Consider the following 23,113-nt stretch of genomic DNA (forward strand, 5'->3'; position numbering starts at 1 on the left):
AGAAGAGGAATGATCCTTTGCATTTTCTCATTTTAATAGGGACAGCTGATGTGGTGGAAAGCACTGGGCTTGGAATCAGGAAACTTGGTTTGGAGTCCTGGGACTCATTTGGCTGGGAGAATCTGGATGAGTTCCTTTTCTCTAGGCCTCATTTCTTTATCTGTAAAATGGGAATAATAACTCCTGCCCTTGGGAAATGCAGGTATAACATTACTCACTGAAAACAGAAGATGATAACCAGAGGGTGCATCTTAATGGAACTGTTACTATTTTTAACAGTGACAGCTTTGCTCAGGCTCAAATCCTACACCAAGAGGCTTCTTTTCAAGCCTGAAAGAGATCATTTTCACAACAAAAGGCAGTTTTATTTCATGTATCATGGAGTAATACCATGAACTGATCTCTGTGCCCTTCCCCCTATGTATCCCCTTCCAAAAGGCAAAGGCTAGAAATAAACAGTTAATGGTTTCAAGGAGGACTGAAATAAGCTGCGTGCGCTTATATAAGACATTACTGTTTGAATTTCAGTTCTGTTCTGTATTCAAGGCAATGCTATATGGTGGAAAGAGACCTGGGGTTCAAATGACACCCCTTATTTTCATTACCTGTATGACCTTAGACAAGTCACTTTATCAGCTTAGACCTCAGCTTCCTCATATGAAAAATGAAGGAGGTTAGCCTAGATGACCTCTTAGGACTCTTCCAGCTCTAGACCTATGATGCTATATGTGACCATCTGCAAAATGGAGATAGAAACCAAAAGATAATTGTATTGAATTTTCCAAGGAATGTTTGAGAATTGACTGAGATGATAAATTTGTAACCACAATGACAGAAGTGTCAGCTTTCTTTTCTTCTTCTTACTGTAAACTCAGAAATGAGATATTCACAAGAGCAAAAGAGGTACATTAGAGTAAGCTAATTATTACAGTGGATAGAACACTGGATCGTGGGTAGGAAGACCTGAGTTCAAATTCAGATTTAAACACTAGCTGTGTGATCCTGGGCAAGTCACTTAAATCTTCTCTGCCTCAGTTTTCCACTATAAAATGGAGTTAATAAACCTACTTCCTGGAGCTATAGTGAGGATAAAATAAAGACAGTATTGGTAAAGTGCATTGTGAACCTTAAGGCACTAGAAAAATGCCAACTTTTTATCTTTTTCAGAATCAACATCAGCACTGGAGACTATCATTATAGAGGAGAATCTTATTTCAGAAGGGGGGTTCTAGACACACACTTCTTGGTAGTCTTAGTTTCCCCTGTATTAATCAGAAGAAGATCTTGGGGAAGCTAGGTAGCTCCATGGATAGAGTATCAGTCCTGGAAGATGGAAAGTCCTGGGTTAAAATTTGGTCTCGGACACTTCCTAGCTATGTGACCCTGGGCAAGTCACTTAACCACAGCCGCCTAGCCCTTTCTGTTCTTCTGCCTTGGAACTAATATTTAGTATCTCTTTGAAGACAGAAGTTAAGGGTTGATTTTTTTTAAGAAGTAGAAGACCCCCATATCTCAGTCACTCTTCTTTCATAGTGATGATTTTATGAGAACAGATGAGACGGGGCTGTTTGAAGCCTTTGTAGAGGCCTGGTATTTTTTAAAACCCCTGTCTTCTGTATTAAAACCAATATTGTGCTTTGGTTCCAAGGCAGGAGAACCCAGAATCTCCTCCCTCTAGGCCTGGCTCTCAAACCACCTAGATGCCTGCCCTTTTTCCAAGACAGTAGTGATTCTCTAGGATAAACAGGGGCATAAAAGCATATCAATGCCTCAATGCAAAGCAGCCATGAGAAAAGAGGTAGCAGATCATAGAGAAGGTAACCTTGGATCCATGCTTACTACCAGCTAGCTAGAGAGATCCTTATGACTCATTGGGGGTCAGGAAGACCCAACCAAATAAGAGTGAGCCTCCTCTTTTCTATATGGACTTGGGCTTTCTCTATATGCCTCCAGCCTAATTTCCTCCTTATCATTGTTATTTTAATGAAAACTGTTAACATTCTTCTTACATTACAGCAGTTGGCATTTCTTTAGTGTTTAGTGTTTAGGGAAGGTAGGTAGCAGCATAGTGGATAGTCCTGGATCTAGAGTCAGGAAGACTTGAGTTCAAATCCAATTTAAGACACTTGCTATGAGTTCAAATATGACCTCCGGCACTTCCTAGCTGGGTGACCCAGGCAAATCACTTAACCCTATTTGCCTAGTCCTTACCTTTCTATTTTAGTGTTTAAAAAGACACCTGCTAACTATGTGACCTTAGTCACTTAACCTTTGTTTGCCTCAGTTTCTTCAACTGTAAAAGAGTTAATAATAGCATGGACCTCCCAGGACTATTGTCAGGATCAAATGAGATATTTTCCTATCACTTCACACTGTGTCTAACACATAGAAAAGGCTTAATAAGTGTTTGTTGCTTTCTTTCCTGTATTAAACACTTTCAATTCAGCTCAGTTCAATTTCACAGACATTTATTAAACACCCAAAATTGTGCCAAGAGCTCAGAATACAAAGTCAAATATGAAATGGTCCTTAAGAAGCTTTCAATTCTGTTGAAAAGCTACAATTTGGAGGTGGATAAACAAAGTTATACAAAGTAATCTCAAGAGGAAAGGAATATAACCCTGGAGGAGGAGAATACAAGTATGTATCATCTCCATTTTATAGGGAAGTATTAGTTTAGATTTAAAGGTCTACGCTCTTTTCCAGCTCTGCCACACTCATTTCATGATTTTTTTTAACCCTTACTTTCTGTGTATTGGTTCCAAGACAGAAGGGTGACGAGGGCTAGGCAAATCAGGCTTAAGTGACTTGCCCAGGGTTACACAGCTAGGTCTGAGGCCACATTTGAACCCAAAGCAAGTTGTCTTAAGCTGGATTTGAACCCAGGTCCTCTGGAGTCCAGGCCTGGCACTCTATCTACTGAATCACATATCTGTACCCCCACCCCCACCCCATGCCATTCCATAATCTTGAGCAAGTGAGTCACTTCCATTCTCTGGTCTCAAATGGCCTTTAGGGTCCCTTCCAACTGCTCATTGTAATGTTTTGGGCTTCTATCAGCATGTGGAGCGCTGAAGAGGAAATGTTTAAAGGAGCTAGTTTTGTTCTTTATAAAGAACCAAAGACTGAACTCCACTTTGCAACTTGCTTCCTGTGTGATCTTAGGCAAGTCACTTAACCTAACTTGCTTTGATCTTAGTTTCTTCAATATAAAGTGAAGGCTTTGAGCTAGATGACCTTTGAGGGTCCCTTCTAGCTCTAAAGTTATGTTCTTATGATGGATCCCTTAGGAGTCATCCTGGTCACGTTGGTCCTAACTGTCCTCATCTCAGCACCAGTCACATGCTCGCCGTCCAAAGGATTTGCCTAGGGAGGAAAACTGTGAACTGGGACATTTCAATCTGAAGCCAAAATAAATGCATATCTAGGGAGAAAGAACCCACCAGTGGCCCTCGTTCTGTGTCTCATTAGCACCTTAGCACTCCTCTTCCATTTGGGATAGGCAGATCCCTGGAGAATCCAGTGTGAGTTATTCTGAATAAATCGGAGGTCTGATGGGGATGCAGCTGGACCACCAAAGCCCCCAGCTCACCAGGTTATGCCAGAAAAAGCAGAGGGTAACCCCCTGCCCCAGATGGTTTCTGGTCTTTCCAGGAGCCTCAAGGCTGAACCAGAGTGGGAAGAGGAGGGCACTGTTGGTATCTGCTAGTCATAGCCACCCTTATCCCTGCCTCCTTTCTCCTGTCACTAGGGACATGTTTTGAATTTCCTGCCACAGAGGCAGTAAAATCACAATGGACTATCTGCTAAGCAATGGAGGGCTGCCCACAGAAACTCAGAGTCATCTGCTGAGGTAGGAAGGAGTTGCAATCTGCATCAGTGGAGGGCACACTCATATTGATACACGCTCCAATGGAATCAATACTGTCTATCAGTTCCAAGACAGAAAAGCGGTAAGGGCTAAGCAAGGGGGGTTTGGTGACTTGCCCAGGGCACAGCTGGGAAGTGTCTAAAGCTATATTTGAACCCAGGACCTCTCATCTCTAGGCCTGACTCTCAATCCACTGAGACACCTAGCTGCCCCCTATACTCCAATTATTGAAGTCTTCAAAAATAATGGGAGCTCACATTTCTATTATACCTGTAAGCTTTTCTCACATGACCACTGGCAAGACTTATCATTTCAATTATTAAAATGAAGATTTTAGACAGAGAGCTGAAATGACATATCCAAGGTCATATAGCTAGCAAATCTTAAACCCAAATTTGAATTCAAGTCTCCTACCTCTCAGTCTAATGTTCTTTTATCCTACTAAAACCAGCCCTGAGGTTTCTAGGCAAATGCGATAACATTCAATAGCTAACATTTATATTGTATTTTATTTTAAAACTCTACATACTTTATCTCATTTGATCTTTACCATATTGCAAGGTAGGTTGTTATCCCCATTTTACAGATGAGAGCAGTGAAGCTCAGAGATTAAATGACTTGCCCAAGGTCACATAGCTAGTAACTGTCTGAGGCAAGTTTTAAATTTAGGTCCTATTGATGTCACTCCACTAGTCTTAGTCACTATACCACTTAGCTGCCTCAATATCAAAGGAACAGGGAACTGGGATCTCTAGGATATCAGCAGCAGCAGCAGCATCATTACCATCAAATACTTTTGAAATATCTTATAAGAATTCTTGGAGAGGTTCCAGCTTTTGCTGCTACTAAGTTGCCATCTTGGCTCTGCCCCCTTTTCTATTTATTTATTTTGGAAATGTCTCATAGGACTAAGGTAATTATATGGCCTTAGACCTATCATTACTTCTTTGGATTTTATTTTCCCCATCTGTAAAAAGGAGATTACTAACTTTGCCCCACTCCTTCCCTACTAAAGCTGCCTGCCACATCTGGAAATGGGTCATCAAGTTCACCCCCTTCATTTTAAGGATGGAGTCACTGAGGTCCAGAAAGGTTGAGTAACTTCTTCAGAGTCACACAGCTAGTAATTGGCTGAGGCAGGATTCAAACGGAGACCTTCCTGACTCCTACTCTTTTATCCACTATCTCAAGCTGCCTCTCCACTCAGGAAATGGATGAGAAGCAGCTTTGGAAAGGACGAGGTACTTGCTGCATTACTATACTTATGTGAGCAATGGTTCCATGCATGACTGATACAGATTTGTGAGTCAGGAAAGGGCAGATTCAAAGCCACATACCACATTATATGGTTGGTGATCCAGGCAGGGGCCCCGGATGGCATGACAGAGCCCTCCACTCTGCCCACCTCCCAGGTTCTGTCTCAGGGTCCCTGTAGGAGGGAAGAAGTGGTGGGAGAAGGCTGAGGAAGGTGGAGGAGGGAAAGGGAGGGGGCACTCCCTGAGTACTGCCAGGAGCTTGGGGCCTGGTGGCTGCTCAGCTGAAATTTTTCCAAGCTGAGAAGAAAAAAAAAAACACCCCACACTTCTCAGGCTTAAAATAGAGTTGCTGAGCAGAAAATGCCAAACGTAAGGCAAAGTCAGCAAGCAGCCTGACCCGACCTGACTGGCTCCCCCCAAATCCCTCTTAGCTCCAGGCTGGGACCAGGGACAGAGATGGGATCCAATAACTCCTTCTTGTAAGTGGCTGCTAGGCCATTTGTGAAGGAAGGCAGGATTCCATTCCTGTAGGAGTTTGATGGGGCAGAACTGGAGGAAAGGAAGGAGGTTTGTGAGAAAAGCCATTGGAAAAGTTTTTATAGCTGGCAGGGACCTTGGAAGCCATTCAGTCCCTTCTTCATGTTACAGAAACTGAGGCCTAAAGAGGTCAGGGGAAGTACATGACAAAATGTGACTCAAACCCAGATCTTTGACTTAAAATTTAATGAAAGAACAGACAGGGAACTGTGTTCTTTCATTGAGTCTCCTCTCCCCATTCTAGATCACAGATTCATCTATTGAGTCCTGATTAGAATCCCAAAGGGCAGTTAGATGGCTCAGTAAGTAGAGCTCTAGGCCTAGAGTCAGGAAGACCTGAGTTTAAATCTGGTCTCAGACACTTACTAGCTAAGTGACCCTGGATGAGTCATTTCACCCAGTTGGCCTCAGTTTCCTTATCTGTAAAATGAATTGGAGAAGGAAATAGCAAACCACTCTAGCATCAGTGCCAAGAAGACCCCAAACAGGATTGTGAAAAGTTGGATTCATGACTGAAAATTACTGAACAACAAAAGAATCTTAGAACATGTAACTGTCCCAGGCTCTCACAGTTGAGTTTGATTGATGGTCACACTATGCCTAGATACCCTTCTTCTGTTCCCTATACCACATAGCCTCTACTCTGCATTGGTAATGTGCACACCTAGACCAAATACCCTATCTTATTAACTGAGAGTTTCCTTCCCCTACTCACATCACTATATATCAGCAGGGACCCTCTTGTTTTCCTTAAGCTCTAAACATTGAGTCCAGGGCCCAACCCAGTTATTGGCCCTAACCAATAATTTTTCTTGTTTGAGGAAGGATAAACTCCCAACCTGGTTGTGCTTCTCTAAAGGGAAGGGTGCCTGAAGAAGTTGCACAAAAAGCCTATGATGATGGAAGGAACAGATGCCTAACTAGATTATCCTGGGAGGTAATGAGCTCTTCATCATCAGAGGCCTTCAAGAAAAGGGCAGGGGGCATCTGGGTAGCTCAGTGGATTGAGAGTCAGGCCTAGAGATGGGAGGTCCTAGGTTCAAATCTGGCCTCAGATACTTCCCAGCTGTGGGACCCTGGGCAAGTCACTTGACCCCCATTGCCTAGCCCTTTCCACTCTTCTGCCTTGGAGCCAATATACAGTATTGACTCCAAGACGGACGGTAAGGGGTTAAGAAAGAAAAGGGCAGATGACCACTTATTTGGATGCTGATGATGGAATTAATTCTCAGGATCAGAATGGGCTAGACACACTATGATGTCCTTTATAGCTCTGGAGTTAAGCTTCTGAAGACCTAGGTCCTTATCTCAGTTCTGCCACATATTATTTAGGAAAGTCATTTCCTCACTTGGAGACTCTATTTCTTCATTTGTAAAGGAGGAGATTAAATTGCTTATTTTCTGAGATCCTTTCCAGCCTTAAGCCAGAAGAGATTCTCTGATTTTGGCATCATTCATTCACCAAGTATTTATTAAATGTCTGTTTTGTCCCAGGCACTGTGCTAGGCACTGGGATATGGATTAGAAAGAGATAGTGCCTGCCTTCAAGAAGCTTACATTTTATTAGGAAAGGGTAAGTAGAATGAACACAGATAAATACAAAATACATAGAAAGTAAATTCATAGAAAGAGGGGAGTGAGCCAACACCAACTGTAGGGACAATACCAAGCTTCTTGTGACACTTGAGCTCACGCCCTGAAAAAGTTTAAGCATTCTACTAGGCAGAAGGGTGAAAAAAGTGCTTCTTCTTTCCTCCCTCTCTCCCTCTCACCCTCCCTTCCTTCCTTCCTTCTTCTTCCCTTCCCTTTTTACATTTAATTTTTATTTTTTTCTAAATTACATACAAACCAAAATATTTAAAACATTTTTTTAAAAATTTCACTTCTAAAGTCCACTCCTCTAAACCAATTGTACAAAAAATCAAACCATTCCCCAATTGATAAATGGGCAAAGGACATGAATAGGCAATTTTCAGATAAAGAAATTAAAACTATTAATAAGCATATGAAAAAGTGTTCTAAATCTCTTGTAATCAGAGAAATGCAAATCAAAACAACTCTGAGGTACCACCTCACACCCAGCAGATTGGCTAACATGACAGCAAAGGAAAGTAATGAATGCTGGAGGGGGTGTGGCAAAGTCAGGACATTAATGCATTACTGGTGGAGTTGTGAACTGATCCAACCATTCTGGAGGGCAATTTGGAACTATGTCCAAAGGGCACTAAAAGACTGTCTGCCCTTTGATCCAGCCATAGCACTGCTGGGTTTATACCCCAAAGAGATAATAAGGAAAAAGACGTGTACAAGAATATTCATAGCTGTTCTCTTTGTGGTGGCAAAATAACTGGAAAATGAGGGGCTGCCCTTCAATTGGGGAATGGATGAACAAATTGTGGTATATGTTGGTGCTGGAATACTATTGTGCTTAAAGGAATAATGAACTGGAGGAATTCCATGGGAACTGGAACAACCTCCAGGAAGTGATGCAGAGTGAGAGGAGCAGAACCAGGAGAACAGTGTACACAGAGACTGATACACCGTGGCACAATCCAATGTAATACACTTCTCTAATAGCAGCAATGCAGGATCCAGGACAATTCTGAGGGACTTATGAGAAAGAACACTATCCACATCCAGAGGAAAATCTGTGGAAGTAGAAACACAGAAGAAAAACAACTGCTTGATCACATGGGTCAATGGGGATATGATTGGGGATGTAGACTCTAAATGATCACCCTAGTGCAAATATTAATAATATGGAAATAGGTCTTGATCAATGACACATGTAAAACCCAGTGGAATTGTGCATCAGTTATGGGAAGGGGGTAGGGATAGGGGAGAGAAAGAACAAGAATCGTGTAACCATGGAAAAATATTCTAAATTAATTAATTAAAATTGTCCAAAACTTAAAAAAAAATAAAGCTAAATATAAAGCCTACACCTCCTTGAGAAGACAAACAATTTAGGAAAGTGCATTCAAGGCATTTGGGAAGTTAGGTAACATAGGGATAGAGCACTGGGCCTATAGTCAAGAAGATTCATCTTTCTGAGTTCAAATCTGGTCTCACACACTTAGTTATGTGAGCTGGGCAAGTGACTTCACCTTGTTTGCTTGTTTCCTCATCTGTAAAATTAACTGGAAAAGGGAAGGCAAACCACTGCAATATCTTTGCCAAGAAAAACCTGATTGGGGTTATGAAGAGATAGACACTATTTAAATGACTAAACAACAACAAACTCTAGGCATCAGGAGACAGCTTATGCAAAGGCACAGGAATGGGAGATAGAGTGGCCTCTTTGGGGAAGATCAAGTAGGCCAGTTTGCCTGGAAATCAGAATACATACAAAGTAGGCTGGTACCAGAGTATGAAGGGTTTTGAATGTCAGATAAAGTAGTTTGTATTTTATTCTAAAGATAATTAGGAATCCACTGGAACTTATTGAGCAGGGGACTGATATTGTTAGACCTCTGTAATAGAAATCTCATTTGAGCAGCTTTGTGGAGAATGTTTTGGAGGCAGGAGGAACTCAAGGCAGGAAGAGCAGTCATTCAAGTAAGAAGTGGTAAGAGCACAAGCCAGGAGAGTGGTGGTGCGAGAAGAGAAGAATGAAAGACAGAGAACCAGAATATTAATGCACTTTTGGTGGAGTTACGAACTAGTTTAACCGGTTTGAAAAGCAATTTGCAACTATATTCAAAAAAAGTGATTAAATTATGGATACCTTTTGACTCAGCAATATCCCTAATAGGTCTGTACCCTCAAAGGAACCCAAAAAAGAGAAAAAAGATACACACATATATATGTATTTATACTAGCTCTTTTTTTGGTAGCAAAGAATTAGAAAATGAGGAATTGGAAAGAATTGGAAAGGGAAATGACTGAACAAAGTATGGTACTCAAATGCAGTTGAAAACTTCAATGCTGTAAGAAAAAAGGAAGATGGTGGCTTTAGAGAAACCTTGGAAGATTTGTACGAACTGATGTAGAGTGAAGTGAGCAGAACTAGTAGAAGCATTCATACAACAATATTGTAAAGACAACATAGGAACTGATTAACACAATATCAACCATGATATCAGAAGCAAGGTATCCACCTCTTGACAGAGAGGTGACAGACTCGGAATGAAGATTGAGTGAAGATATACATATATACCTACATATATTTGGACATGGCCAAGGTAGGAATTTGGTTTGACTATCCATGTTTGTAACAAAGGTTTTGGATTTTTTTTTCTTGTATAAGTGTACCGGAAGGACTTCATCCTAGGTCCACTTTGTATCTCCAGTACTTAGCACAGTGCCCAGTCACAAGAGGTTCCATAGATGCAACTATGTCAATTATGTCAGTTGGAGGAAGAGTAGGTAGATCTTCATTGATTGAAATAAAAAAAAAAAGACAAATAGAATTTTTTATTTCCTCCATGAATTTTTGTCTTATGTAAGCAACATGTGCCTTATTTCATAACATGATGAAAAGGGAAATATGTATTATATGATAATATATGTACAACCTATATCATACTACCTGCTTTCTTGAAGAGTGGGGAGAATTGGGAAGAAGGGAAAAAGAATGGCATATTTTTGGACATAGTTAATGTGAAAATTTGTCTCTCTTGTATAAGCATATTTATTATAACTTATTACAGATCTATAACAAATCACATTATTATATTATTATATCATATATAAAAATAAATGATGATTCAAAAAAGAGAAATATATTGATCTGTTCTAAAAAAAGACATTGGTAAAGTCAATAAGACTTGACAATTGATGGCAATGGGAGGTGAGAAATAGTGAAGGAAGGATGACTGGATGGATGACAATGCTTTCAACAGAAATAGGTCACTTCAGTCATATACAACTGATCTCAAGGAGCTTATATTCTAATGGAGAAAACAACATATAGCAGGGTGATGATTCAACAAAGAAGACCAACTCCCATCTACCACCACAGGAAGAACTGACAGAGTCCGAATGCATATTGAAGCATACCATTTTTCACATTATTTCTTCCATGAATTTTTCTCTAATGTAAGTGATATATTTCCTTTCACAACATGATGAACATGTAAATATATATTATATGATAGCACAGGTACAACCTATATTGCCTATTCTCTCTCTCTCATAAAAACCCTTACCTTCCATCTTGGAATCAATATTGTGCATTGGTTCCAAGGTAGAAGAGTGGTAAGGGCTAGGCAATGAGGGTTAAGTGACTTGCCCAGGGTCACACAGCTGGGCAGTATCTGAGGTCAGATTTGAACCTAGGACCTCTTGTCTCTAGGCCTGGCTTTCTATCCATTGAGCTACCCAGCTGCCCCTCTATTCTCTTAACAAGGAGAGAAGGAGATAACATGGATGGCAAAATGTCAGGAAAAGATTATTTAAAATGGTATTGACATGTCAAACATTTTTAAATTTTAAAATGGTGCAGAGAGGTCAAGTAAGATGAAGAAGGAAAAGATTGCCATTTGGATTTGGCAATCAAGAGATCACTGGTAACCTTGAAGGGAACAGCTTCAGATGACTGATGAAGTATAATGTCAGTTTGCAAAGGGTTGTGAAATGAGAGACGAGAGAAAATGAAAACAAGGAGCTTTTTTACCCTGAGTTTGGCTGTGATAGATAATAGGATAATCAGCGATAGCTTGAAGGAATAGTAGGGTCAAGTGAAGTTTTTTCAGTGACGTTGGAGATTTGGACATGCTCGTTGGCTGTAGGAAGGAGCTAATAGATAAATAAGGGGAGATTGAAAATAAGAGGGGTGGGGAGAGAAGATCAGGGTAAACTGTTAGAGGAGCAAGGAGCGAATGGAATCAAGGGCAGAAGTAGGTAGGTTTGCCTTCAGTTGCTCTTTCTTCCTTCCCTTCACACTGGAGCTGGCATAGGGACCATATGGTCCAGCCCAGAGGAAGGTTGGAGGGTCTTAGCAGGTGGGAGAATGAGTTCCCGCTTGCCAGATGTCACTGTTTGAGGAAGCATTAGTTCCGAGGTGATGACCTCAAGGAGCTGAAAACAGAGATGTGGGAAGATGAGTGATGACTGACTCAAGTGAGACCACCCCCTCCCCCATTCCACCGGCTCCCCTCAGTATGGGCATCAACTCAGTCTTTCCCTAGCTAGGCTAGCGAGGAGCTGCACCTCCCCAACGGGTCAGTCTAGTGAGCCTTGAAAGGTCCTGAGAAGCCTAAATTAGCACACCCGTCTCCCAGCTCTCCCAGCTGAACTTTCCAATGTCTCTAAGCAGGGGCTAGCAGTCCCCATGCTCACAACGGACTGAAAGTTAGGAGACCTGAGTTCTAGGTTTAGTCTAACTTTTCTATGCGGTGTTGAACAAGTCCCTTCCCACCCACACGCCCCTTCCAGGCGTCCTTCCTTCTCTCTAAAAATGAGGGGGTTGGGCTCTAAAGTTCTTTCCAGTTCTTTTGCATCATACATTTCTATCTAACTGGGTCTGGGAGCAGCTGGAGAGGGGAGGAGCAAGCAGCTGGAGGAATAGCCAGTAGAACACAAACCCAGGAACAGCCCCGCCTCAGAGGTAGCTGCATCGATAAGGGGGAGGCACTCCAGCTAATCTGGGAGCCAGGAGGGACACGGATCTGTGCTAGGCTCTGCGCTCCAGCGCTGCCGTCGGGGCTCAGACTGTGGATGGCCGCTGAGCAGGGAGGTTGGCCGGCCGGGGCGGGGAGCGGTGGATCACTGGGCGGCAAGCTAGAGTCAGGGACCTGTCCCATCTCCAGGCTGCTAGCGCAAAGTGAAGGGTGGATGTGATTGTGAGGGGGCGGGGAGCCTACGCCCCCTAGGCCGAGTTCCTGCCCAGTTGAGACGGCCCCTACATCGAGCCCCCGGCGGACATGCTCGACATGAAGCGGCAGAACGTGCGCACCGCGTCTCTCATCCTCTGCACCTTCTCCTACCTGCTGGTGGGCGCCGCCGTGTTCGACGCGCTCGAGTCGGAGGCAGAGAGCGCCCGGAAGCGGCTCCTGGAGCAGAAGCGCAGCGAGTTTCGCAGGAAATATCGTTTCTCGCCGGAGGACTACCGAGAGCTGGAGCGCCTGGTGCTGCAGGCGGAGCCGCATCGTGCCGGCCGCCAGTGGAAGTTTGCCGGCTCCTTCTACTTCGCCATCACGGTCATTACCACCATCGGTGAGCTTAGTCCCGCAACCCTCGCTGGGCAGCTCGGTCTCTCTCTCTACACCCTCAGGAGCCCGGCGCCCCAACTTCTGCGCCCCAGCCTTAAACCACTGGAGTGGGTCGGGAGGAGGGTGGCTTTGGAAGACCGGGTGCCTGAAACTATTTGCAAACCTTGGCCCGAAGGCACATGTTTAGCGGAGAGCCCGAGACCCTTACCAGATGTGCATCCTTAGATGAGCCTTCTGAAAAGATTTTCTTCTCCTTAAAATAAAGGGATTACTAAATGAAGACCAAGTTTTCTATCAGTGCTAAATACTATGTTTTCTAAATAATTGTTTTGTGTTGGGGTTTTTTTTTGGGGGGGAAGGAGGGAAGGAGGCTCCTCACACCCCTCCCTCAATCGGCCGGCTTCCTCATCCCTTAGCTTTTACTGGGCTAAGTAGACTCAGACCACCTCTGTAACTTCATCGCTATGGAGACCAAGAAAGCCGGATTCATCCCAAGATGAAATTTCGATCCCTTGGTAGTGACTGGGGAAGCTGGCTTGGATAGGGTAGGGGAAGTGGGAGATGGAAGACTCATTATGGCCCAGCAGGAGGGCTGAGCACCTCTCTCCCCATATACACTGAACCCTGTAAGCCCTGCCCCCACTTGCCTCCCTCTCCAATCTACTGCTTGGAGAAAGTTTCCTTTTAAGAGCAGTCCCTAGAGACTGAGGTCTCTCTTTGGACTCCAGCCAGTAAAGGGAAGAATGCTACAGTCTTCCCTCTTTGTTTCTGAACAGTCTCCCACCTTCAGGCCTCATGTGAATCAAGCCACTTGAACTGTTTTCTGTTTCTTCTCCTTGAGTTCTAAAATCTTCCTGGGAATTCCGATCTGCAAACTTGTTTCTGAAACCCAGGGCAGAACAATAAGAAACTAGATCTGGGAAGGACAACCTGGTCCAAACCATTATTTTTACAAATGAGACAAAAACTCCAAGGAAGGAAAATAACTTCTTTTATTCAGAGTGTAACTGGGATGTGAGTCAAGCAAGGTCTTCTGTCTCTCACTTCAGAGATTTTTCCACCTAAAACTTTGTTCCAGGTTAACTCTGATAGTCCATTCCATGCCCTCCTCCCCCTCCCCTTTCCTCCTTAGAGTTTTGGTTTAGTTTGGGGTTTAGGGTATCTCTAGGTTTGTCAATAGGGCCTAGGCAGGGTTTTAGAAAAAAGACAGATGAAGATTGACCCAGGTGAAATGGAGGAATGTTCTGTCTTGGCTCAGGGTGGACCCTGGGTATTTGCTGTTGATCCTGCAGGCATCTGGCCCTTCCTAAGACTCTTCCCCCTTGAGGAAAATGGCAACTATCCAGGCCAGAGAGGCTTGAAGGAATGAGTGTTCATAGATTTTGTTTTATTCTCTGTAGGTTGGGTGGGCATGGAGTAGGAGTCAAGTAGGAAGAACATCTATGGAGACTGGGATTGTGAAAGGTTAACTTATCTATAAGGAAATACTAGGGACTCTAGAAAAATATTTCCTTTCTACTCTCAGCTACTGCCCATCTTTAATTGTTCTCTGTGAGCACATGTATTACACACTCCCTGGCTAAATCCACTGTATTTCCCAATCAAGGACTATCCTCCTTCCAATTTAATTCAACAAAAATGGTTTTCTTTCCATTCTCAACTACTGCTCATTTTTAGCTGTTCTCTACATATATGCATATGCCTGCTATATTATTATACACTCCTCATCTCAATCTACCCCATCCCAACTCAATTTAATTCATCAAAAATGCATTAAGTTCCTACTTTGCTCAGGGTCCTAGGTTCCATTTTGGAAATATAAAGAATAAAAATGACAGACCCTCAAAGAACTTTTGATCTAATACACAATGCTTTTTGTTTGTTTGTTTTTGAAAGAGAAAAGTCAGACAGGTGTTCTAGGACAATCTGGAAAAGATACTTTCAGTAGGGGGAGAGGTTAAGAAGCACAGGATTTCTGAGCTAGAAGAGACTTCATTTAGTCCCACCTCTTCATTTTACAGATGAGAAAAATGAGGCAATTTGCCCTAAGGCATACTGTTAGTAGGCAAGATGGTCTGATTGTACCTTGGTAGTGTGTCTCCAAAATCAAATTCGATTTTTTTTTCAGTACCGCTTCTCAAGAAGACTTCCTGACTGGCACTTGGGCACCCCTATTACAACACCCTCCTTTCCCTTCCTCATAATTGCCCCTTCCTCCAACTTTCCCTCCATATCCCCTTTGCCACCTTTCCCCCCTCTCCTCATCTCTTCTTCCTCACCTGACATTCCTCCCTTCTCCACCCCTCCCCATTTCAAGTCACCCACTGATTTCTTCTTTCTTGTTCAGGGTACGGCCACGCGGCCCCAGGCACAGATGCGGGTAAGATTTTCTGCATGTTCTACGCCATCCTGGGCATTCCCCTGACATTGGTCACATTCCAGAGCTTGGGCGAGCGCATGAATGTGTTGGTTCGAAAACTGCTTCAGCGTCTGAAACGCTGCGTGGGGCTGCGGAGGACACAGGTGTCCACGGAGAATATGGTGGCCGTGGGGCTGCTGTCATGCGTAGGCACGCTGGCCGTGGGGGCTGCCGCCTTCTCCCACTTCGAAGGTTGGACCTTCTTCCATGCCTACTACTACTGCTTTATCACACTCACCACCATTGGCTTCGGTGACTTCGTGGCCCTGCAGCGAGATGAGGCTCTGCACAAGCGGCCGCCCTACGTAGCCTTCAGCTTCCTCTATATCTTGCTGGGACTGACGGTCATCGGCGCCTTCCTCAACCTCGTGGTTTTGCGCTTCCTCACTCTCAACGTGGAGGACGAGCGACGAGACGCAGAGGGCCGGGCCTCACTGCGCCGAGTCAGACCTGGGGACCCCTTGAGGATGCAGCCGCCACCGCTGCAGGAGGTCGCCCACTGCCACTCCGGGCCTTCCCCGGATCCCACCGCTTTTCCATGCCTCGGGGCCCGGAGCTGCAGCCGTCTGAAGCTGATTCGGGCCCCTGTTGCACCGGCTTCTCTGGCCGCTGTGACCGCATCCCAAAGCCATCCTGAGACGCCTCCGCCGAGCTGTCATTCCAACCCAGTCTACTTCGGCTCCATCTCCTATCGGATTGACCAGTTGGCTCTGGGTGCCAGGGACAACCTCGGCTTCTCGCCTCCTGGGAGCACCACATCCTCGGGCAGTGCAGTTGGCAGGGTCCTGACCAGACGGAAATCCGTCTGAATTGGGAAAAGAGGCCAACCTGGGAGCCCAAGAAGGGGACCAGAAGCTGACTGTTTCTGGTGTGACCTTGGGCAGCACTCTCTTCTCCGAAATTGATACCTCATCTATAAAAACAAGGGGGTTGTACTAAAGTCATAAAACACATTTAGAAGTGGAAGGGACCTTAGAGGGGAGCAAGTACAATGCCCTCATTTTACAGGTGAAGAAACTGAGGCTTATAGAGGTTGAGGGACTTGTCTAAGGTCACACACGGATTTAATAACCTAGCAAGGACTCAAATCTGGGTCTTCTCACTCATATACATTTTATTCATTTATTTTAACATTTTGTTTTTAAAATTTTGATTTCCAAATTCTTTCTCTCTCAACCAACCAACTGAGAAGGAAAACTGATATCAATTATACATATGAAGTCATACAAAACCTTTAAAAATATCTACTTAATTTTATTATTCATTTTTGAAATTATGAATTGATCTCATTCTAAATTCAGTGTTCTTCCCACTAAGGAGTCATGCTGACTAAGGTGTAGTCCAGTTCTATTATTGTATGTACTATGCTTAGTCATTCATTCTGTGATCTTGTAGATATCTCTTAACTTTTTTTTTTTTAAACCAGCCCATTTTCAGTTGAACCTGCCTCTTGCCAGGCTGGCTAGTAAATGTTTGCAAGGCTACTTAGGCCCTGCTCAACCAGCCCTGTGAGAATCCCATAGCTAGGGATCCTGCCAATATCATATCAAGCCCCAATTAAATTCAACAAAACTTATTAGATAACTTCTATATATGATGCACTGTGCTAGGTGTAAAGAAAAATAATTAAACATTGACCTTGCCCTCAAGAAGCTTGTATTCTACTGGGGAATATACCAGATAAACAGATAAATAAATGCAATTTGAGGAGGCAAAGGGCCCTATAACTAAGAACCCTAACAGCTTGGAGGTATTTATTTTAGACACCACCTGATCACACAAAAATTGGTGGTATTGTTGAAATAACATAGAAATAAAGGCAGATTCTAGTCCCAGTTTGTGCCCCACACTCCTGAAGACACTTCCCTTTTCTTCAGTTAGTTTCTCCTTCAGAAAAATAGACTTTTAGGATTTTTGACCTCTGATACAAATTTCAGCACAAAGACTAGAGGACTACTAAGGAATCAGAAATTCTGGGTGTTTTGCCACTTTGGGTAAATCACTTACAGTCATTGAGGCTCAATTTCTTTAAACATCTACAAAAATGGGAATAACAGCTGAAAGTTGCCTCTGTTAGCTTCAGTTTCCTCACCTTTATTAAAGTGAGAATAATAAAACCTTCCCTACGGGCCTCATTGGACTGCTGTAAGGATCCAGTCCAGAATCATAGATGTAGAAATACTTTGTAAACCAGAGAGCTTTGTATAGATGGGAGTGAGAGTTCTCGTTATTATACATTCATCTGGGGTGCTGGGAAGCCAATGGGGATATTTGAAGGAGAATTTGGGGACAAAGAGAAGGGAGAGACAAAGTATTTGGATTGATGTTGGGCGGATGACTGGTTAGCTGACAGAGAGGAGGATGCATATATCTCAGATCTAGTGTGGCAAGGAGCCTGCCATCTGGTGATGATGCCACTGATACATGCCCCCTGGAGGGTACAGATGAGGCTTCTGAGATCTGGTTTTATGCCTAGTCCTGGGCTCTGCCCATCTCAGATTCCTGAACTGTTTGAATCCTCCTTTGGATTGAAAGTTAATTTCTAGAGTTGATATTTTCTCTCTCTATTTGCTACATCTAAGCCTCAGCTGCCACTGTTGCTGAAAAGGAGCCTTGCTGGCATAGAGAAGAGGCCATGCCTGGCTTTGTGTTCTATAGAATGGACGATGCCTTCAAGATGTGGGGCTTGGATTCATGGAGGGCAAATCTAACTGGGGATAGAGAAGAACTGATCTATGCAGTGGAGGAAATGAACTGGATTTTGCACAGGGCTCTTCTGATAGCATGTGGATTCCATCAGAGGCTAGACATATAGAGACTGGCCCTAAATACCAAAGCACTATGTTGTGGAAAAAGCACCATGCTGGGAATCAGTCAGGGAACCTAGTTTTTAAAGAATTGGCTTTGTCACTAATTTGTTGTGTGACCTTGGGTAAGTACTTTCCCTCTCTGGCTTTCTTGTCTCTACCTCAATGAGAGTGTATTGTCACTAAGGTTGAATCAAGCTCGGAAATTTTGTTACTTACCATATGATCTGGGGGATCAGGCCATTCCTTCTTCTCTTGAAAGTATAATTCAGTTCCTATTACCCTTGAGGAAAACCACATTGGTCTAGCTGATGAGAATCTTACTGGGGAACTCCCTTTATGTTTTGTGGTTTATAGAGAAGAGATCATGGTATTTGGAGCTCGTTCACATCTTGTAAAAGAGATACCAGGGAGGTTAATCTGGCCTCTTCCATGTTATCTCTTGGGGCTTGTCAGGCAACAAGCATTTATCAATCATCTCCTATGTATCCAGCACTGTCCTGAGCACTGGAGATACAAAGAGAGACAGACACAATCTCTGCCCTCACGAAGCTCACAGGCTAATGGGGAGACAACCTGCAAACAACTATGTACAAGCGAGATACGTACAGGATAATATCAAGGTCTTCCCAGAGGGAAGGCACTAGTATTCAGGAGGACCAAGAAAGACCTCTTACAAAAGACGGGATTTTAGCTGAGGTTTGAATGAAGCCTTTTGATGGAGGCAGGGTGGATAAGGATTCCAGGAAAGGAGGACAGACAGTAAAAATGTAGCAGAGTTAGAGTGTCACAGAATTGAAGACTATCTGGAGGTAGTAAAAGATCTAAGAAGACCAGAAAGGGAGACAACTGGGTTTCTCAGTAGATTGAGAGTCAGGCCCAGAGATGGGAGGTCCTGGATTCAAATTTGGCCTCAAAAACTTCCTAGCTGGGTGATCCTGAGCAAGTCACTCTTCTGCCTTGGAACTGATAATTGTATTGATTCTGAGATGGAAGGTTAGGGTTTTTTTTTTTTTAACTGAAAAACTTTAAATTTTAAATTAAAAAAGAGGACCAAAAAGGTAAGGGAGGATAAATTATGAAGGACATTAAAAACCAAATAAATGATTATATATTTGATCCAAGAAGTAATAGAATCTGTCATATAGAACCCTGGGCCCAAAGGAGGTGAGGGTGGGATGCTGATATTCTGTCTCATTCTCCTGGTGGCAAAAGCTGAAAACAGTCTTTCTAGCTTGAACCTAGATCTGGTGCTCCCAGGCTGTCAACTCATTGAATCCTGATCCTGATCAAACCTAATGAAATGAAATGTTAGAACTGGAAAACTATGCAATCTAACTCTGTGCCCCATCCTGCCCTTGCTTTCCTCACCCCCACCATTTTACAGCTAAGGAAACCAAGGCCTCAAGAGAGAAATGATTTGCCTGAAGTAACATGGCAAGTTAGCGGTAGAGCATGGGCTAAAATAGGGTCTCTTGGGGGCAGCTGGGTAGCTCAGTGGATTGAGAGCCAGGCCTAGAGAGGGGAGGTCCTAGGTTCAAATCTGGCCTCAGAAACTTCCCAGCTGTGTGACCCTGGGTTTGATCGCCATTGCTTAGCCCTTACTTCTCTTCTGCCTTGGAGCCAATGCATAGTATTGACTCCAAGACAGAAGGTAAGGGTTTTTTAAAAAAATAAAAATAAAAAAAATAAAATGGGATCTCTTGATTGACAATTAGGCCCACTTCCCCATTACATCATGCTGAATAATGTTTTGTTTGTAAGCATGAGTTAAACTGAAGGTATGTTAAAGTATGGTGTGGGGGGAAAACAGTGAAGATATGCCTGGAATATCATCCATCCTTCTCTTTCTTTCACACTTGTTCAAGTCTCACCTCTTCCCCAGGAGCCCACCTTGATTATCACAGAGATCACACTTCCCTTCAAGTTTCTAAAACACTCAACTGTAATTGCTGGATGTTTCTGCTTTGATCATCCCCACTTCTACTGTTTTAGACTGCAGGCTTCTAGAGGGCCAGGCTAATTCATAATTTGTGAAGGAGACACTAGGGATGTTAACGCTGGCCTCCTCCATGTTATCTCTTAGAGCTTGTCAGTTAACAAGCATTTATTAATCACCTCCTATGAAAAGAGTTTTGGAATCTTAGTAAATTGGCCTTTTAGTTTGAAGGAAGTGGGGATGTTTAGTTTGTAGTAAACACTCAGGGGGAGCATGATAGCTGTCTTCCATTATTTGAAGGGCTACCATGGGGAGAAGAATTAGATTTGTTCTTTTGGGCTTCAGAGGACACAATTAAGAGCAATGGGTGAAAGTCATGAGAAGGCAAATTTAGGCTTAATATCAGGAAAAATTTCATAACCATTTCTTGTTCTTAGTCATGTCCAATTCTCCATGACCCCATTTGGGGTTTTCCTTGGCAAAGATACTAGAGTGATTTGCCATTTCTTTCTCCAGCTCATTTAAACAGATGAGGAAACCGAAACAAACAAGGCAAAATTAATTGCTCAGGGTCACACAGCTAGTAAGTGTCTGAGGCCACATTTGAACTCATGAAGATGAGTCTTCCTGACTCCAGGTCTGGCTTTCTGTCCATGGTGCCACCTAAGTGGAATGGGATGCTTTGAAAAGAGATGGGTGACCTGTACATGGAGAGCACAGAGTAGAGGACCATTTGTTGGGAATATTATCATAGGGATTCCTTGCACGGATGGGTTGACCTGGATGAGTATTACATCTCTTAAATTCAGTGATTTCAGGCTCTTTTAAAAGGTCTCCAGAATACTAGTAGGTCTTATCATTTTCACCAGTGATTTCTGAGGCTAACATATCACACATCATATGAAGAGAAATTGAAGGAATTGGGGATGTTTAACCTGGAGAAGAGATTTAGGTAGGAAGCAATAGTTGTGTTCGGGTATCTGAGAAGCTGTCTTTTGGAAGAGGGACTAATCTTGTGCTTGAGGCAGACAGAGGGATGATATCTGGAAATGGTTCCTAAAAGTAGGTCTGTCCAAAAGTGGAAGGGGCTGCTTGGGTGGTGTGGAGATTTCTATGTATTGGAGGTTTCCAGCAGAGGCAGCAATTTATCTGGCATATTGTAGAAGATTTATTCTCATTTGGTTATACATTGGACTCTGAGGTGAGGCAGAAGGTCTGGGTTTGAATCCCAGTTTGCCAATTCCTACCATTGTGACTTTGGGGAAGTCTCATCTTTGAGCCTCAGTTTCTTCAGCTGTAAAATGAGGAGGCTGTCATATATTTCCTAGCTGTGCAACCTTGGGCAAGTCACTGAACCCTGTTTGCCTAGCCCTTGTCCTTCTTAGAGTTGTTACAAAGAGAGAAAGTAAGGGTTTTAAAAAATGAGAAGATTGGATTTGGTGGTTTCCATGGTTCTGCCTTTTATGTTTCTTAAACAAGTCCTCAGTAAGTGCTTGAGGTATTAGCTGAAGGAACTTGGCTCCCAGGAAAACAGAGAAGGAAGGATGAAATCCTCAGGGATATGGAGAGCTCTGCCTCAGACTTATAAACACTCAAACATCACACTGGGCTCCGAGTTAGGCTGGACCAGGTCAGGTTATTGGTAAATTCCAAGGAGATTGAGTCATTTTTAGGGTTCAGGGTGATTGTAATGGCATGATGTTGTCTGAGAATGGGTTGAGTTGACTTTTTTGACTGGAGGGGCTCCTCACTGTGGAATGCTGCAATGAAGGTTGCTGGATTCAAGTTCTGACTGCCTGCTTAGTGACCATGGACATGGGACTTAATTTTGCTGATCCTCAGTTTTCTTAGCTGCAAATGGAGATAATTATGTCTGCCCTGCTGACCTCATAGGATGATTATGAAATTCAAATGAGAATGTGTTAAGTGCTTTGTAAACTGTAAGGTATTATACAAATGTGTGAGCGATTATTATTTTCCAAGTTCCCAACACATACATCTCTCTTGGGCTGGAGGAGTAAGTTCAATCCCTCAGTACGCCTTCTTTCCTTCCAGAGATCACCAGCACACTTCTGTCTCATGCCATGGATTTGGTGATGAGCACATTGTACTGGGAATTAGAAGTGCTTGGGTTCTAGGCCCAGCTCTGCCGCTAAGGTGCTTCTGGACCTTTGTATGGGCCTCAGTTTCCCCTATATAAAATGAATATGATAACAGCTACTCCATTCCGCCTAGAGTTGAAATGAGAAGGGAATGCATTTTATGTGCAAGGACTTTGGGGCTCTTAACAGCAATATGGACTCTGTTTGAAAAGTCCCCAGTCCTGAAACCTGATATTTGCCACAGGATGTTGGCCAATACTTACATCATAATTCTGTGGCAAACTAGCCTATGGACATAGCATAGGAGATGAGGGAATGGGCTTTAGCTCTTTGACCCCTTTTGATTTATGTTGAGTATTCATTCCTAGAATAAATAACACAGTGTAGATTGGACTGGGAATCAAGATAAAGGGTTCTAGTCCCATTTATGCCATGATTTACTATGTGGCCTTGGCGAGTTCTTTCCTCTTTCTGATCCTTACTTTTAAACTTCTCTGGGAAAAGGGTGGTTGGACTAAATAATCTCTTAAGTGCCTTTCGATTTCAACTTTCTAAGGATCTGGTACCAAAGAGCTTCTGGAGGTGGTGACCCAGGGAGAGAGGTACTTGGGGTTTATTTTCAAGAATCAAGCAAGGAGGTCTTCCATGCTTTTACTGCTAGGACTAGTCCTGGGAACTGATTTCAGCTGTTTGCTAGGAGGCACTGAGAATATGATATGGTGGTCAGGTTGCTTTGCAACACCCCAAACCAGTCCAATAGTGATTTCACCAGATACCACAGTTGTATGACTTGGCTGTTTCAGCCTTGGAACAAAGGGCTAAAGGATACCTTGGCCCCCCTTCCTAACCCCACCAACACATGTCCTAACCTGTTCCTTCCAGTTAGAATAGGAAGGGACCTCAGGAGTTCATCCAATGCTCTCATTTTACAAAAAGAGACACTGGAGAGAAGTGATGTAATTTTCTTAGGATCACAGAGCTAGTGACTAGTAGAGTTGATCCTTGAACACAAGGTTCACACTTCAGGT

At 43.3% G+C, this 23,113-nt stretch overlaps 1 protein-coding gene across 1 annotated transcript; it reads left to right on the top strand.

Annotated features, from left to right (window-relative positions):
- The first annotated feature begins 12,257 nt into the window (after window positions 1–12,257).
- Window positions 12,258–22,521, top strand: KCNK15 (potassium two pore domain channel subfamily K member 15). The gene is made up of 2 exons (XM_016427617.2): window positions 12,258–12,822; window positions 15,166–22,521. The coding sequence occupies exons 1-2, from the start codon at window positions 12,531–12,533 to the stop codon at window positions 16,044–16,046; spliced, it is 1,173 nt and encodes a 390-aa protein (XP_016283103.2). The 5' UTR covers window positions 12,258–12,530; the 3' UTR covers window positions 16,047–22,521.
- The last annotated feature ends 592 nt before the right edge of the window (window positions 22,522–23,113 follow it).

The sequence above is a fragment of the Monodelphis domestica genome, chromosome 1 (assembly GCF_027887165.1).
Source record: "Monodelphis domestica isolate mMonDom1 chromosome 1, mMonDom1.pri, whole genome shotgun sequence".
Taxonomy (NCBI): domain Eukaryota; kingdom Metazoa; phylum Chordata; class Mammalia; order Didelphimorphia; family Didelphidae; genus Monodelphis; species Monodelphis domestica.

What these genes read in the sequence shown, in the direction of transcription:
- KCNK15 (XM_016427617.2), top strand. Translation starts at nt 12,531, where the DNA reads ATGCTCGACATGAAGCGGCAGAACGTGCGCACCGCGTCTCTCATCCTC. An exon ending in CACGGTCATTACCACCATCG is followed by an intron (nt 12,823 to 15,165) that starts GTGAGCTTAGTC and finishes TTTCTTGTTCAG; the next exon opens with GGTACGGCCACGCGGCCCCA.